At 26.5% G+C, this 15,028-nt stretch overlaps 3 protein-coding genes and 2 long non-coding RNA genes across 5 annotated transcripts; 3 read left to right on the plus strand and 2 right to left on the minus strand.

The window, feature by feature from the left end:
• The first annotated feature begins 445 nt into the window (after positions 1-445).
• LOC128668664 (uncharacterized) lies at positions 446-7,625 on the plus strand. Its single transcript, XR_008404307.1, has 3 exons — positions 446-843; positions 6,772-6,963; positions 7,044-7,625. It is a non-coding gene; the product is annotated as an uncharacterized LOC128668664 (long non-coding RNA).
• Positions 7,626-9,558: 1,933 nt separating this feature from the next.
• LOC103579069 (signal recognition particle receptor subunit beta) lies at positions 9,559-11,431 on the plus strand. Its single transcript, XM_053742043.1, has 4 exons — positions 9,559-9,740; positions 10,113-10,276; positions 10,733-10,872; positions 11,010-11,431. Exons 1-4 carry the CDS (start codon positions 9,647-9,649, stop codon positions 11,341-11,343), a joined length of 732 nt encoding a protein of 243 aa, XP_053598018.1. The 5' UTR covers positions 9,559-9,646; the 3' UTR covers positions 11,344-11,431.
• LOC128668665 (uncharacterized) lies at positions 9,796-12,098 on the minus strand. The gene is made up of 2 exons (XR_008404308.1): positions 12,008-12,098; positions 9,796-10,238 (listed from the first exon to the last, which is right to left on the minus strand). It is a non-coding gene; the product is annotated as an uncharacterized LOC128668665 (long non-coding RNA).
• A 44-nt stretch (positions 12,099-12,142) lies between these two features.
• Positions 12,143-13,621, plus strand: LOC103579068 (pyridoxine/pyridoxamine 5'-phosphate oxidase). The gene is made up of 6 exons (XM_014444454.2): positions 12,143-12,257; positions 12,561-12,717; positions 12,791-12,890; positions 12,947-13,000; positions 13,065-13,264; positions 13,370-13,621. Exons 1-6 carry the CDS (start codon positions 12,143-12,145, stop codon positions 13,533-13,535), a joined length of 792 nt encoding a protein of 263 aa, XP_014299940.1. The 3' UTR covers positions 13,536-13,621.
• Positions 13,560-14,890, minus strand: LOC103579070 (histidine protein methyltransferase 1 homolog). The gene is made up of 6 exons (XM_008560364.2): positions 14,799-14,890; positions 14,478-14,705; positions 14,239-14,399; positions 13,902-14,140; positions 13,717-13,832; positions 13,560-13,650 (listed from the first exon to the last, which is right to left on the minus strand). Exons 1-6 carry the CDS (start codon positions 14,836-14,838, stop codon positions 13,616-13,618), a joined length of 819 nt encoding a protein of 272 aa, XP_008558586.2. The 5' UTR covers positions 14,839-14,890; the 3' UTR covers positions 13,560-13,615.
• Positions 14,891-15,028: the final 138 nt, after the last annotated feature.

Here is a 15,028-nt window from a genome sequence, read left to right on the forward strand (position 1 = left end):
AGATGTATAATAATTATATTTAATAATAATTTAAGCGCATTTTCTGATAGTTTTAACTTTTTAATGACCTTTTAAAGGTGTTTGCATTCATGATAATCATTTGAATTTGAGTGAATGGGGTTTTATTAATATTGATTTATAAAAATCAATGCATTTTAATGTAAAAAACATAAGGATTTTATTAAAATTAATAAAATTATTTCATTTTAAAAATTGTTGCATCAGCTTTTTTTGGACAAGGGGGTCGCGGGGACGGGGGAAGAGGGTCAGGTCAGGTAGGCAGTGGTTGGGGGGTAGTTCGGGGAGATCTCCTTCTACCTGCGCAGAAAAAAAGCCCATACTGTAAAATCGTCTACTGCGCAGGGTGAGTAGTGAGAGGGGGAAAGAGGGGATGAAGTGAGAGGGCTCAGGTCAAGGGGCAAAAGGGTCAGTTGGCACCCGACATCCGATGTGTAGTCATCGTAGTCGGTGTGTCCAACTATTTGAAAAAATACTGTTGATTTTTTTTTTTTTCTTAAAGTCATTACTAGTAGTTTTAAAATTAAATTTTTTTTTTTTCAACTGGCGTTTTCGCAAGTTGAAATCATAAATTTTTTTAAATAATTTTTTCGTCTAAATAATAAAATACAAAAATCAACAGTATTTTTTTTTAATTAAAAAGTGATATTTTTTAAATAGATTTCCAATGGATTTCAACGATGAAAAATTCTTTCTGACGCCTTGACTGGAAGGAAGGACGAGACTGAAGAACACTGACCTACCTCAAGGAGCTGCTAGTTGTCAACCTACCAGTTGATCATCTGGCATCGTTCGGCAGGGAAATAAAGTTATTTCCCTGTTGAGGTTTGTTATTGTTTTTCACTATCTGTCACTCTCTTTTCTCTTCTCCATTATTATCTATTTATTTTATTTCACTTTTTAATTTTTATCTCCGGTTCCGTATCTTTTTTTTTTTTTTTTTTTTTTTTTTTAATTAATGTCGAGTCATTCGTAATTAAATCAGTTTCTTTAAATAAAAGTCGAGTCATTTGCATTGAATTTAGTTTACTTCAGATTGAAACCGGGCATTTACATGAAATTTAGTTTTTTTAAATAAAAGTCGAGTCATTTGCTTAAAATTTAGTTTTTTTAAATAAAATTCGAGTCATTTGCATTAAATTTAGTTTACTTTAGATTGAAACCGGGCATTTACATGAAATTTAGTTTTTTTAAATAAAAGTCGAGTCATTTGTTTAAAATTTAGTTTTTTTAAATTAATGTCGAGTCATTCGTAATTAAATCAGTTTCTTTAAATAAAATTCGAGTCATTTGCATTAAATTTAGATTTTTTACAATTAAAGTCGCGTCATTTGTAATAATTATGTTTTTTTAGATTCAAGTTGAGCATTTGCATTAAATTTAGTTTTTTTTTAATTAACGTCGAGTCATTCATAATTAAATCAGTTTCTTTAAATAAAAGTCGAGTCATTTGCATTAAATTTAGATTTTTTACAATTAAAGTCGCGTCATTTGTAATAATTATGTTTTTTTAGATTCAAGTTGAGCATTTGCATTAAATTTAGTTTTTTTTTAATTAACGTCGAGTCATTCGTAATTAAATCAGTTTCTTTAAATAAAATTCGAGTCATTTGCATTAAATTTAGTTTAGTTCAGATTGAAACCGGGCATTTGCATAAAATTTAGTTTTTTTAAATAAAAGTCGAGTCATTTGCTTAAAATTTAGTTTTTTTAAATTAATGTCGAGTCATTCGTAATTAAATCAGTTTCTTTAAATAAAATTCGAGTCATTTGCATTAAATTTAGTTTAGTTCAGATTGATACCGGGCATTTGCATAAAATTTAGTTTTTTTAAATAAAAGTCGAGTCATTTGCATTAAATATAGTTTTTTTTAATGAAAGTCGAGTCATTCGTAATTAATTCAGTTTTTTAAAATTAAAGTCGAGTCTTTCACGTTAATTTTACGTATTAATCAGTAGAATCAATAACATTCGCGAAATAATTTAATAATTTAATTAATATATTTATTATTGGGGTGTGAATACATACATAAAAATACACATTAGCTTTTTAAAATTAGAGTCACCTACATTTTATTAAAGTTAGATTTACACATTTAGCCCATCTTTTTTTTTTTTTTTTTTTTTTTTTTTTATTATAATTCATTTAAATTAGAGTCATTAGAATCACAAGCAGTACTTACCGAGTAAACTTTTTTTTTTTTTTTCATTTCTTATAAATTGAATAACTATAATATTTTTATTTTTTATTTAACATTGGGGTGTAGATTGATTTGTTATCAATAGCCTTCTGCTGTTGATAATTTCAACACAACTTTTTTTCTACCCATCTCACACACATACACACGCATTTTGCGTACCCAACTCTCTCTCTCTCTATCTCTTCTATTTTTTGCTTAGTTTTTAATTTTTTAATGGGGGTAATTAGATTAATTAGTGGACCAGTAATAGGTTTTTTGTTGAGAGTATTCTCTCAGTAGAATCACGCGTTTAATTTTAGAGTCAACCATCCCTTCCCTAACTCATCTCTTTCTCTTTCTATACCACCACTCTTACCCTTTTTTTTTTTTAAATAATTAATTCGCGTTGGGTTTTGTCCGCGAAATGGGATATTGGTCTAGTGATTTAGCTGGGAGGGGGTTTATGGGTGTTAGGGATTATAAGGACATTTGGTTCTTATAATTTATTTAGAATTAAATTCACGCGAATTAGAGTCTGAACCGCTCTATAGATCTTAAAGGCGAAAAATATTGTTACGCTGTTATGGGTGGCCAACCATAGCAGCGTATATAAAATATTTTTTTATGCATTAAAAATTTAAAAAAATTTATTTTTTTTCTTTTTTAATGTATAAAAAGCTGAAAAAAGAAATTTTCCCTGATCAGTTTTAATTTTTAATGAATTATTCTGTCCCACCCTTTGAGTACCCGGGTGCGATTTGGGTGCCGGTCTCAATTCATTAAAAATTTTTCTGATCAAATCTTTTCTTTTTTAAGTGTTTAAGTGTCTATAGAGCGGTGTATATTTTTCATTTTTTAATTAGAGTTACTTTTTGCGGCGTTAGTTAATAAGTTAGTTATTATAGGAGGGGAATATTATATAGGACGGGGGTTTTGATGTCACTAGACTGATCGGGGGAGTAGATTAATTAAATAATTCGGGTTTTTTTTTTTTTTTAAATTAGAGTCATCCCACCTCTTTCTTCTTAATGAGTGGTAACTCCACCACTCATTTACTCTTTCATTCATCACACACTTTACCCTTTTTTTTTTTTTTTAATTCGAGTATTAGAGTCACGGTTTTTTTAGATATTTAAGTTACTGGTCCAGGGGTTTTTAAATTAGAATCAATTTTGCTTTGGGTTTTCTTTAGCTTCAACTCTTTTTTTTCTTTCTCTCTTACACTCCCACTTACACACCACCTTCTGAGACTCTGTTCATCTTTAATGAAATCGAGTCTCACCCCACACGTCGCCGTGTAGTCGAGGTTACTCACAACCTCGCTTACGGCGACTTTTCTCCACACACCAATCTACACCCCAATTTTTTTTCTTAAATTCATTAAATGTAGATTTAAATTAAAAAATACAACTGACATTCAATCAGGTGTCAATTAGCCGTAGATTCTTTATAGTTTACTCGTTAGCACTGCTTGCATGTAGTATTAATTTGATTAGAGTCACTGTAAAAATCGGGGTTTTTTTTTTTTTAATTAATTTAATTCAAATAGTATTTCCGCGTAAATAAAAGAGCCTTGGCACTAGGTCAGGCTGTCGCGATATTTAATTGCTAGTTTTTTTATAATATATATCCTGATCTTCTGGGCTGGTACGCATAACCCTCCGGTTCGATCGATGTCGGTCCTTATTGGTCGCATGCTATAAGAAAATCTATCATTATCATGTTGTTACTGGTGTTATCATTATTATTGTTGTTGTCATAATTAATAACAATATCATTACCACTTTATGAGTGAGATAGTGATAGTGTAAGTGGCCCTAGCAGGTCACATTGCACAATTGATATTAATATTGACTGCAATGGTTTTATTGATGATATCGTAACGATGTGATTTTATAGTGACTTTTGTGTGCGATCAAAACAGGGATTCGATTTATCGATTGGCTGGTGGCCTAATGCTACGCATACGGTTCAGTTTTGATGGCAATATATTATGTAGTTTTTATTATTCTTCGACAGAAAACACACCTACACTTTTTTTTTTTTTATCACACATGTATTCGCACCCCAATAATTTTTTGTTTTTTAACTTCAATTTCATAAATCTAGAGAAATTCAAATTAAAGTCATTTTTTTACGGTCACTTACATTAGAGTCATTTTTACAGAATTAGCGTCATTTTGAGTAGCGTCAGTTTTCAATAGTTTTTATTTAAATTAATTAATTTTATGCAACTGCTTATTTACGTTTAAGATTTTTTATCCTTACTTAATTCGCGTTATTTTTTAAACAGTCGATTCATAAAATTTAGCGTCAATTTTCATAAAAGTAGAATCAGTATTTTTCTGAGAGTAGAGTCACTCGAATTAGAGCCAGTTTTTCAAATTTTTAACTTTAATTAATTAATTTAATGTAAATGCTCATTTACTCCTAATTTTTTTATTGTCATTTAGTTCGCGTCATTTTTAAAAAAGTAGAGTCATTTTTTTTTTTAAGAGTAAAGTCAGTTTTTGTTTTCTTCAGTAATAGAGACCCGACATTAGGTCAGGTTACCCTATAGTTTTTTCAATTTTTAATCAATTTGAATCCTCACTGCTCGTATATGCTAAGAAAATCTATATTATTATTTTGTTATCGGTATTATCATTACTACTGTTGCTGTCATAATTAATATCAATACCATTATCATTCTATAATGATAGTGTAATTGGCCCTGGCAGGTCACATTACACAATTGATATTAATATTGTTTGCACTGGTTTTATTGATGATATCATAATGATGTGATTTTATAGTGACTTTTGTATACGATCGAAGCGGGGATTTGATTTTATTTGAAATTTAATGTAAATGCTCATTTATTTTTAATTTTTTTATCGTCATTTAATTCGCGTCATTTTTAAAAAAGTAGAGTCATTTAATTTAACGTCAATTTATTAGAAGTAGAGTCAGTAGTTTTTGAAAGTAGAGTCACTTTGTTTAGAGTTTTTTTTTTATTTTCAACTTCTTTTAAGTATTTTATTGTAAATGCTCATTTATTTTTAATTTTTTTATCGTCATTTAATTCGCGTCATTTTTAAAAAAGTAGAGTCATTTAATTTAACGTCAATTTATTAGAAGTAGAGTCAATAGTTATTTGAAAGTAGAGTCACTTTGTTTAGAGTTTTTTTTTTATTTTCAACTTCTTTTAAGTATTTTATTGTAAATGCTCATTTATTTTTAATTTTTTTATCGTCATTTAATTCGCGTCATTTTTAAAAAAGTAGAGTCATTTAATTTAACGTTAATTTATTAGAAGTAGAGTCAGTAGTTTTTTGAAAGTAGAGCCACTTTGTTTAGAGTTTTTTTTTTATTTTCAACTTCTTTTAAGTATTTTATTGTAAATGCTCATTTATTTTTAATTTTTTTATCGTCATTTAATTCGCGTCATTTTTTATAAAAGTAGAGTCATTTAATTTAACGTCATTTTTAAAAAAGTAGAGTCATTCAATTTAACGTCAATTTATTAGAAGTAGAGTCAGTAGTTTTTTGAAAGTAGAGCCACTTTGTTTAGAGTTTTTTTTTTTTATTTTCAATTTCATTCAAGTATTTTATTGTAAATGCTCATTTATCCCCACCTTTTTTTTATCGTCATTCAATTCGCGTCATTTTTTATAAAAGTAGAGTCATTTAATTTAACGTCATTTTTAAAAAAGTAGAGTCATTCAATTTAACGTCAATTTATTAGAAGTAGAGTCAGTAGTTTTTTGAAAGTAGAGCCACTTTGATTAGAGTCATTTTTGCAAAAGTAGAGTCATTGATTTTAGAGTCACGTTTTTTTTCAATGAATTAGTTTATTGCAATTAGTCAAGTTACTTCATAATTTTTTAAATTTCAATTTTTAATCTATGCTGATCTTCTGGACTGGTACGCATAACCCTCCGGTTTGATCGATGTCGATCCTTATTGATCGTATACGCTAAGAAAATCTATCATTATCATGTTGTTATCGGTGTTATCATTACTATTGTTGCTGTCATAATTAATATCAATACCATTATCATTCTATAATGATAGTGTAATTGGCCCTGGCAGGTCACATTGCACAATTGATATTAATATTGACTGCAATGGTTTTATTGATGATATCATAACGGTATGATTTTATAGTGACTTTTGTGTGCGATCAATACGGGGATTCGATTTATTGATTAGCTGGTGGCCTAATGCATACATATGGTTCAGTTTTGATAGCATTTTAATTATTATTTAGAAAAAAAAAAAAAAAAAAAAACTAGATACGCGAACCCCTTTCCGATTAGTTGATTTTTTATCTTTCTTCTTTTGTTTTTTAGGAATTTTTTTTAGGTTTAGAAATATGATTTTTTCAAATAGATTTCTCAAGGTTACGGAACCTCGTCATGAATTGTTTAAATTTTATAAATTATTTTTTTGTTCAGGTTTAGGCGTATAATTATTTTCTTATTTTTTTTAGCATATTTTTCAAGATTCCGGGGACTTACTTAATCCTTACCTTATTGACGTTATTGGGCGATTAATTTCTTTTTTTTTCTTTTCAATTTTTTTATTTCAGGTTTAGGTATATGATTTGGATGATTTTTTTCCTATATCTTTGATGACGTGTCTAATCTAGAGTCCAATGGAATCTAATGACATGACTGGCCTATAAGGACCAGAATAATTTTTTGGACAGTGATGTTGCTAAACATTGAGGACAAGGTGTTGCCGAGCCAAGGACACACCGCTGCTTTAATTTTTTTTTCTGGTGGATATTTATTTTCAAATCTTTTATTTTTTTCATTAATATGTATCCCTGTATTTAATCTATTGGGATATATATTTTAGTTTCAGATCCAGTCAACGAGAATGAGGATATCCATGGGTGCCAAGGAATACCGAGACCAGGAGAAGGAGGACCAGGACCAAGAAGAAGACCAATTATTTATTTAATTAATTTAATTATTTATTTTTATTATTTATTATTAATTTGTATTTTTTATATTTATTTAGTTAAGTTTAGTGTAATTGTAAATAGTTTTAAATAATTATTTTGTTCAGGTATGAGTGCGATGGATGCTATAAGAGTGATTTATAATTTAAGAATTTAATTTATATTTTTATTTTATAAGAATGAGTATGAGTGGCATGTTTTTATTGCTTAGCATGTGCTTGCTTGTTTTTTTTTTATTTTATTCGGGTCTGATCGCATGGTTTGGTTTATTTATATTTAATTTAATTTTATCCTTTTTTCCCACCTCCCTTTAATTTTAAGTGTGTTTTTTCGTATTTGGGTTTGACTGCATGGTTTGATTTGCTTTTATTTTATTTAATTTTACCTCTTTTTATTCCCATTCCCTTTTACTTTTAAGTCTGTATGAATATAATTTATTATAAATTTAAGTGTATGATGAATGAATGTGATTTTATTTATTGAGATATCCGTGCCTGGATATTATTATTATTATTATTATTATTATTATTATTATTATTATTATTATTATTATTATTATTATTATTATTATTATTAAGTCTTAATTTTAAGAAATTTTATTTATAAATTTTTATTCTGTATGTTTTTTTATATATTTATTTTGTTAATTATGTAATGTATAATATTTTGTATTTCTATTTTTTGTTTATGTATTTACTTTGTCAATTATGTAATGTATAATATTTTGTATGTGTATTTTTTATTTAGCTTTTTTTTGGTCACCAATCGAGTGATCACTGTGTTGGTCGGGTTTTTTCACTGGTAAAAACCTCCGATTTAAACCGATAGATTCCGGGTCTATCGGATTTTTATCGGAGTATTTTATCGGTGTCGAGGTTTCCCAAACGGGCTATTTTCTTTCTTCCAAAAGAAAATAGCTTAGACCAGTACAATTGTATTTCTAAACAAATACAATTGTAGGTGAATGCGCACAGTATAGGAAGTCGGTCCTCAGCCGCTTTTTTTTTTTTTTTTTTTAAATAATAAATTTTAATATTCATTATTTTTAATCGAGCATTTATGAATGAAAAAAATAACCTTCCCTTTATTTTTAATTAAATATTTAGATTATAAATAGAATTAAGTATATTTATAAGAAAGTGAAAAATCCATATAATTAAAATGAAGCAGAAGAATTCTTATAAATACAGGTAAGTAAAAAAAATAATAAACATTAATGCAATCAAATGAACAAAAAAAATTATGAATAATAGAAAATATATATATTTATATATATTATAATTCATTTATTTTTTAATAATTATTTATATTCTCCATTTGCTTCTTCACAAAGGTATTTATTTCCAGTACGATATTTGTCGTACAGAAATCGAATATTATTGTAAAGAAGCAAATGGTAAATGTAAATATTAATATTCATATATATATATATATATATATATATATATATATATATATATATATATATATATATAAATTTTAAAACAATAAAATTCTATACAGAATCCCTCCTGGTAGATTTTGAAATTTTTAATATTTGCGCACGCGCACTAGAACATTAGTTTTTTTTCCCCATAATAATTCATTTGAATTTTTATATAACGGGCAATAGTGATTTAAATGAAAAAATATCTTTCCTTTATTTTAAATTTAATATTTCATTTATTAATATGTACACACGTATATCTATTTCATAGTAACAAATACAAAAAAAAAGTAAAAAAAGAGAACGAAATATCAAAAAATTAAACAAAATTTTTAAATGTCTGCGCATGCGCATTGATAAAGTTGTACATGTCTACGTATTTACGAGTATATGTATAAAATTAATTTGTCCTCAGTCGCTTTGTTTTTCTAATAATAAATTTTTATTCCATTTATCGTGAATTATTGTTTTTTTTAAAAAAACCTTTTCTTTCTTTTTAATTATATATTTAATTTTACAAATAAAAATAAGTGTACTTTAAAAAACGAGCATAAATTTATTTATGGAGAAGAATTACGTACATTAATACAAGTAAGTAAAAAAAATACTACCCAGAAATAAATAATTTAAAATTTCAATATATATATGCAAAGAACTTTTTATTGAACTCCCGCTGTAGTTTAAAATTTTCGCGCATGCGCATTTCGGGTTGGTTTACTTTTTGTCATTTCGGCTTATACTATCGCTCATTGACATTTTATCTATAAGTTATTTTGAGTAAATGTAATTTGAAGCCTTGCGTGCAAGCCGTGCGCCGAGCGGAGAATCCGAACAGGCTATAAATAAAAAATATCATATTTGACAGTCGGAAAACAAAATTCATGTTACTGGATCTAGTTCCATACTTTTTGTTTTGTTTCCACTCCTCATACATTCAGTGATATTTTTTTTATAATCTTGGTAGCCCGCAAAATAGACACATGGGCATATTTATTATCATTATTTAAAAAAAAAAATACAGCTGTTTCATTATTGTAAATTAAAGTAATCTATTTTGCTATAAATATAAACATGGAGCAAACAAACGAATTTTTAAATGAAACAAATGTTTTTTCCCAGTACATTGGAATAATAATTGCTATTTTTGTGATAATTTTAAGTCTAGGTAATTATTTTTATTTATAATTGTAAATTTAACCAAAAATAAATAAACCGACAAATAAAAATTACAAAAATTTATTTAAGACAAACGTATTTCATAGTATTTACAATAATTGTAAAACATCAGTAGTATTAAAAATAAAAAATATGCACACAATACATTGTAATAATACATGTAGTACAAAAACGAATACATAGCATTAATTTTATAAATTTCAGTTAAAAGATTACTGTTATTTATGATAAAAAAATCATACTAGAAATTTATGCATTTGACACTTGCAAGTCTTATAATTTATTTTGTGCTGATTAATTTTAAATTTAATGTCCGCATATTTTTTATGGTTTGTTAATTAATATAAAAATTCATTTTCAGTTTTCTTCACATGGCGGAGAAGAAAATCTGCAGGACGCAGTATTTTGCTCACGGGTTTAAGTGATGCTGGAAAAACTCTTCTGTACGCACGTTTAGTTCATGATAAATTTATTGAGACTTATACATCTGCAAAAGAAAATATCGGTGATATTGATATTAATGATGTAAGTTTTTTATCTTAATCATAAATATTAATTACAGTAAACTAATTTCGTTTACTCTGAGTAACTTTTACCGCCATAAGAATTTAAATTTTTAATCTGATTTAAAAAAAATTTTTTTATTTTTACAAAACTGTAAATTTAAAATAATAAATTAAAAAAAAAATATATTTAAAAAAATTGCACCTGTAGTTTTTCAAATTTTCTACATGTGCATATTTTTAGTTTTTGTTTTTTTGCAATTGAGTTGTTGAAAAAAAAAAATAAATAAAAAAATTACTAATTGTCTGCTAACCAGAATCATATAAAAATTCAAATTTTTTAAATTTTGGCGGTCAAAGTTACTCAGTGGTAATTTAAATTTTTGTTTATAAATTATACTGACAATATTTAAATTTGAGTACAGTTTAAATTTTTAATTAAATCTATTAATTGCTTTTTATATTTTAATATTTTCAGAAAAGTCTCCAAGTAGTTGATATCCCTGGTCACGAACGTCTACGATACAAATTTATTGATAAATATAAGACACAAGCTATTGGTTTAATATATGTCATAGATTCTGTTTCTATACAAAAAGATATACGTGATGTTACTGAGTAATTAGAAACAATTAATATAAATTACTAATTATCTATACTGTAAAAAATTTGAGGAGTGAACTCCGAATTCACTCCAGTTTTTTCGCAGTGTATTTATAAATTAAAATAATTAATTTTGTATTTTTTTTTTATAGATTTCTATACAACATACTATCAGATTCAAAAATCCAAAAGATTCCCGTGTTAATTCTCTGCAACAAACAAGACCAAACTATGGCCAAAGGCAGTGCTGTCATCAAAACAATGATTGAAAAAGAAATGAATCTAGTTCGCGTTACTAAATCCAATCAATTAGAAGCAACTGACGCTACGACCGCATCTTCTTTTATTGGAATACAGGGAAAAGATTTTGAATTTTCTCATTTGAATATAAAAATTGAATTCGCTGAATCGAGCGCTTTTGATAAAGAATCTGATACTTCTGCTGATATTGTCAGTGTTAATGATTGGCTTAAAAAAATTACTTAATTAATATTTGATATTTTAATTATTATCATTATTGTCTTGTCATATTTTTTTATATACTTAATGCTCATTTATTTTAATAAAAAAATAATATTTCCTTAAATAATTTTTTTATTTATCATCTCCCTCTTCATTAATTTATCAGCTATTTTTATATCAATTAGTTGCTAAATAAATTTTAATTATTAATTATAAGTTTTAATTAAATAAATTAATTTTTGTCTTAATTTCACTCACTAAAATAAAAACAAAAAATTATTTACAAATTAATCAATGAATTTTTCTAAATAAAATAAGTAATTAATAATTTGTATATTAAGTGTAAAAATATATGAAATAAAAATTTTAATTACTTTTAAATTTAAATCACAAATAAATATCACTTATACATTTTATCAGCTGATTTACAAAATATCAATACTCTATTTTTAAAAAATGAAAATTTATTTTTTCAATTTCACTAAAAAATCACAAGAAATTTTTGAATCATCACTTATTTTGTAATTGTAACCTTATAAATTACATCAATTTTATTTATTTTTTTTATTAAAATTTTTTTTTGCGTGAGGTTGCAATCTGATGACAATAGATTAGATTATTGGTACAGAAACATAAATATCTATATATATTTATATAAAAAGTATGAAACATTTTTTTAAATACTTACGTAATTGAAATTACTGCAATAAGTCTAAGTAACTTGTTTTTGTTTATTGTTTGTTTTTTTTGTCAATGATCTAATTGTCGGTACTTTTTTTTCAGTCAATATATAGTACGTATATAGTAAATAGTATAACAATATATGGCAGTATTCAGTACTAGGTTAAGATTTATCACAGAGTTTATTGAACAGAGTAATAAAATATTTAAAAAAATGTCGATCTCATCTGGCAGCTCAATAAATGTCGATCTTGGAGGTAATTTTTTTTTCAAAGACCATTTTTATAAACAAATTTCTTATAAAAAATATATAGAAATATTTAAATAATTTTTTTTGACAACTACAGTAGCAAATTTGTAAATGAATTTTTTATGACAGCTGACGTTTAATAATTTTTGAATTTTTAAAAAAATTATTATTTCAAAAAATTGCGCCAATAATTTTTTAAATTATCTACTTGTGCATTTTTAGTTTTTTTTTTTTTTAATTTATTTAATTAGACAATTCATTAATTAAAAAATCAACGACAAAATTATTAATAAATTGAATTTTTTTTTAGGTATGAGAATAAAATATAAAGATAAGAGTGAAACATTTACTGAAGATCAATTAGATTGCAAAGAACCAATAGGACAATTCAAATCATGGTTCGAAGTCGCCAGCAAAACTCCAGGTATCCAGGAACCAAATGCCATGTGCGTTGGAACGGCTACAAAGTAATTGATAGTTACCATTAGTTAATTAATTACTCGATGTACTTAGTAATTAATATTTCTAAATTTATTTAAGAGATGGATTACCATCAGTACGACCAGTTTTACTAAAAGGGTTCAGTGATAAGGGTTTTAAATTTTATACTAATTATGAAAGCCGCAAAGGACGTGAATTAGTAAGTTTATTAATTAATTAATTTGTTGATTATTTATTAAGTGATTTATTTTTCAGGCTGAAAATCCAGTGGCTGCATTGACATTTTTTTGGGAACCCTTACGACGAACTGTAAATTTTAATAAATTTTTTTTTATTAATTAATATTGTGGTAATTAAATTTTTTTTTATAAAGGTACGAATTGAAGGAAGTGTAGAAAAGACATCTGCTGAAGATTCAGATAATTATTTTTTATCTCGGCCATTTGCTAGTCAAGTTGGAGCTCACGCGAGTAAACAGAGTTCTGTTATCGCGGGTAGAGAGTCGCTGATGATTAAAGAACGCGAATTGTTGGCGCAATTTCCTGATGGAAAAGTACCACGTCCTCCATGCTGGTAAGTTTAAGAAAATTATTGAGTGATTCAATTCATACTCAATGCAGCCAGCGGTGATAGTTATAGAAAATATATCAAGTATATGTACAAATAATTTTTTTACAGGGGAGGTTTTATTGTTATTCCAAAAACAGTCGAATTTTGGCAGGGACAGAGCGACCGGTTACATGATCGTATTCGATTCCGTCGTCCGGGTCCTGGTGAAAAAATTGACAACATTTTGGTGCATCAAGGAGACAATGGCTGGGTCTATGAACGACTGTCGCCTTAATTAATTGAAATAACATCAAATTAATGCATTTTTTGTTTATCATTTTATTTAAAAAATTTATAAAACCGCTTACAGAAAAACTAATGGGTCAGTTTTAAAATTTCCCGCTGCAGCCCTAGAAAACGAATAACAAAATATATTTTTTTTAGAAGCTGTAATTAATGACGTTAAATTTAATTACCTTGCTCACTTTTCCACACGTTTTTTACTCTTAATTTATTGTCTTGTTTTATTAAATTTTCAAATTCTCTCATGTTACCGCCGACACCAAAGTAATAAGTTTTACCTGCTACGTATCTGTAATTTGTTTAATTAATTAATTAATTAATTAATTAATTAAATATTAATTATTGATACGAATTTTACCCGACTCCTGTAGGCTTTAGATGTCTCTTGAATATTTCGTACAATTTTTTATGATTGTCTGTATTGTAAATTGTCTCACAGCTCAGAATTAAATCATAGTAATTATTTTCTCTTGTTAATAATTCACCAAAAGATTCCCAATCACCAGAGTAGAATTCTGATACTTTATTTATGTCATCAGAGCTTGAAATGTTTAAAGCGACATTCGGTATCGTCACTAATTGAATGACTTCATTATTCTGTAAAAAATTAATTTTAAAATTTAAAAAACTATCCCGCGCTTTTTTAAAAAATTAAATTTTATATTATTCCGCGTTTTTTAAAAAAAATTATTTACATAATCTTGAAAATGAACAGTAGATCCTTTTGATAATAAAAAAATACCAACGATTCCTGCCCCACATCCTAGATCAAGGACTTTTAAATTTTTAAAATCAATATCTTGATGATTTAAATATTTTATTAAGTCAAAACTGCATTCCCAGATTTTTAATCCGCCTTAAAAATTAAAAAAAAATTTACATTAATTTAATGGACTAATTGATGCATAAAATAATTAATTGATTTATTAAGTACCTTCATAAACAGCAGGAAGTAAATCAGAATGTTGTGACTCAGCTTTGATAATATTTTCGTACTTGTCATTGTTGAGATCTAGCACAAGATTGTCAACATTTATCACTTTCAAATTGACATCTTCGGTGACATCAATCGATAGACAGTCATCAGAAATTTTAGTTTGCTCATCAGTTACATTAATCTTCGTAGCAGGGAACCATGTCAAGTTACTCTGCTGCTTGTCATCTTAAAAACAAATTCAAATTTCCCGCGTGTTTTTTAAAACTTAACCTCTTATTTTATAAATATTCTTTAAATGAATTATCAATTATTAATTACCTGGTTTTTTTTTATCTTCAGAAAAGCAAAATTTAAACATTTTTATATATTTTATATATATGAAAAGTATAATTGATATTTATATTATTTTTCAATAATAATTATCAAATAAATAAAAATAATCTTACACGTGTGTGAGAAAGAGGTCCGGTAACGTATCCCCTCAATTGTCAAAAAAAATACTGGTTACACTCAAAAGTATATACTTCAAACCACTATCAAATTCACTT

Source organism: Microplitis demolitor, chromosome 9, assembly GCF_026212275.2.
Source record: "Microplitis demolitor isolate Queensland-Clemson2020A chromosome 9, iyMicDemo2.1a, whole genome shotgun sequence".
In the NCBI taxonomy this organism is placed as follows: Eukaryota; Metazoa; Arthropoda; class Insecta; order Hymenoptera; family Braconidae; genus Microplitis; species Microplitis demolitor.

Coding starts and splice junctions, on each gene's coding strand:
- LOC103579069 (XM_053742043.1), top strand. CDS start 9,647: ATGGAGCAAACAAACGAATTTTTAAATGAAACAAATGTTTTTTCCCAG. Junction 10,277..10,732: donor GTGATATTGATATTAATGAT/GTAAGTTTTTTA, acceptor TAATATTTTCAG/AAAAGTCTCCAAGTAGTTGA. Junction 10,873..11,009: donor GATATACGTGATGTTACTGA/GTAATTAGAAAC, acceptor TTTTTTTTATAG/ATTTCTATACAACATACTAT.
- LOC103579068 (XM_014444454.2), top strand. CDS start 12,143: ATGGCAGTATTCAGTACTAGGTTAAGATTTATCACAGAGTTTATTGAA. Junction 12,258..12,560: donor AATAAATGTCGATCTTGGAG/GTAATTTTTTTT, acceptor ATTTTTTTTTAG/GTATGAGAATAAAATATAAA. Junction 12,718..12,790: donor TGCGTTGGAACGGCTACAAA/GTAATTGATAGT, acceptor AATTTATTTAAG/AGATGGATTACCATCAGTAC.
- LOC103579070 (XM_008560364.2), bottom strand. CDS start 14,838: ATGTTTAAATTTTGCTTTTCTGAAGATAAAAAAAAACCAG. Junction 14,706..14,798: donor TGAAGATAAAAAAAAACCAG/GTAATTAATAAT, acceptor TTTGTTTTTAAG/ATGACAAGCAGCAGAGTAAC. Junction 14,400..14,477: donor ACTTCCTGCTGTTTATGAAG/GTACTTAATAAA, acceptor TTAATTTTTAAG/GCGGATTAAAAATCTGGGAA.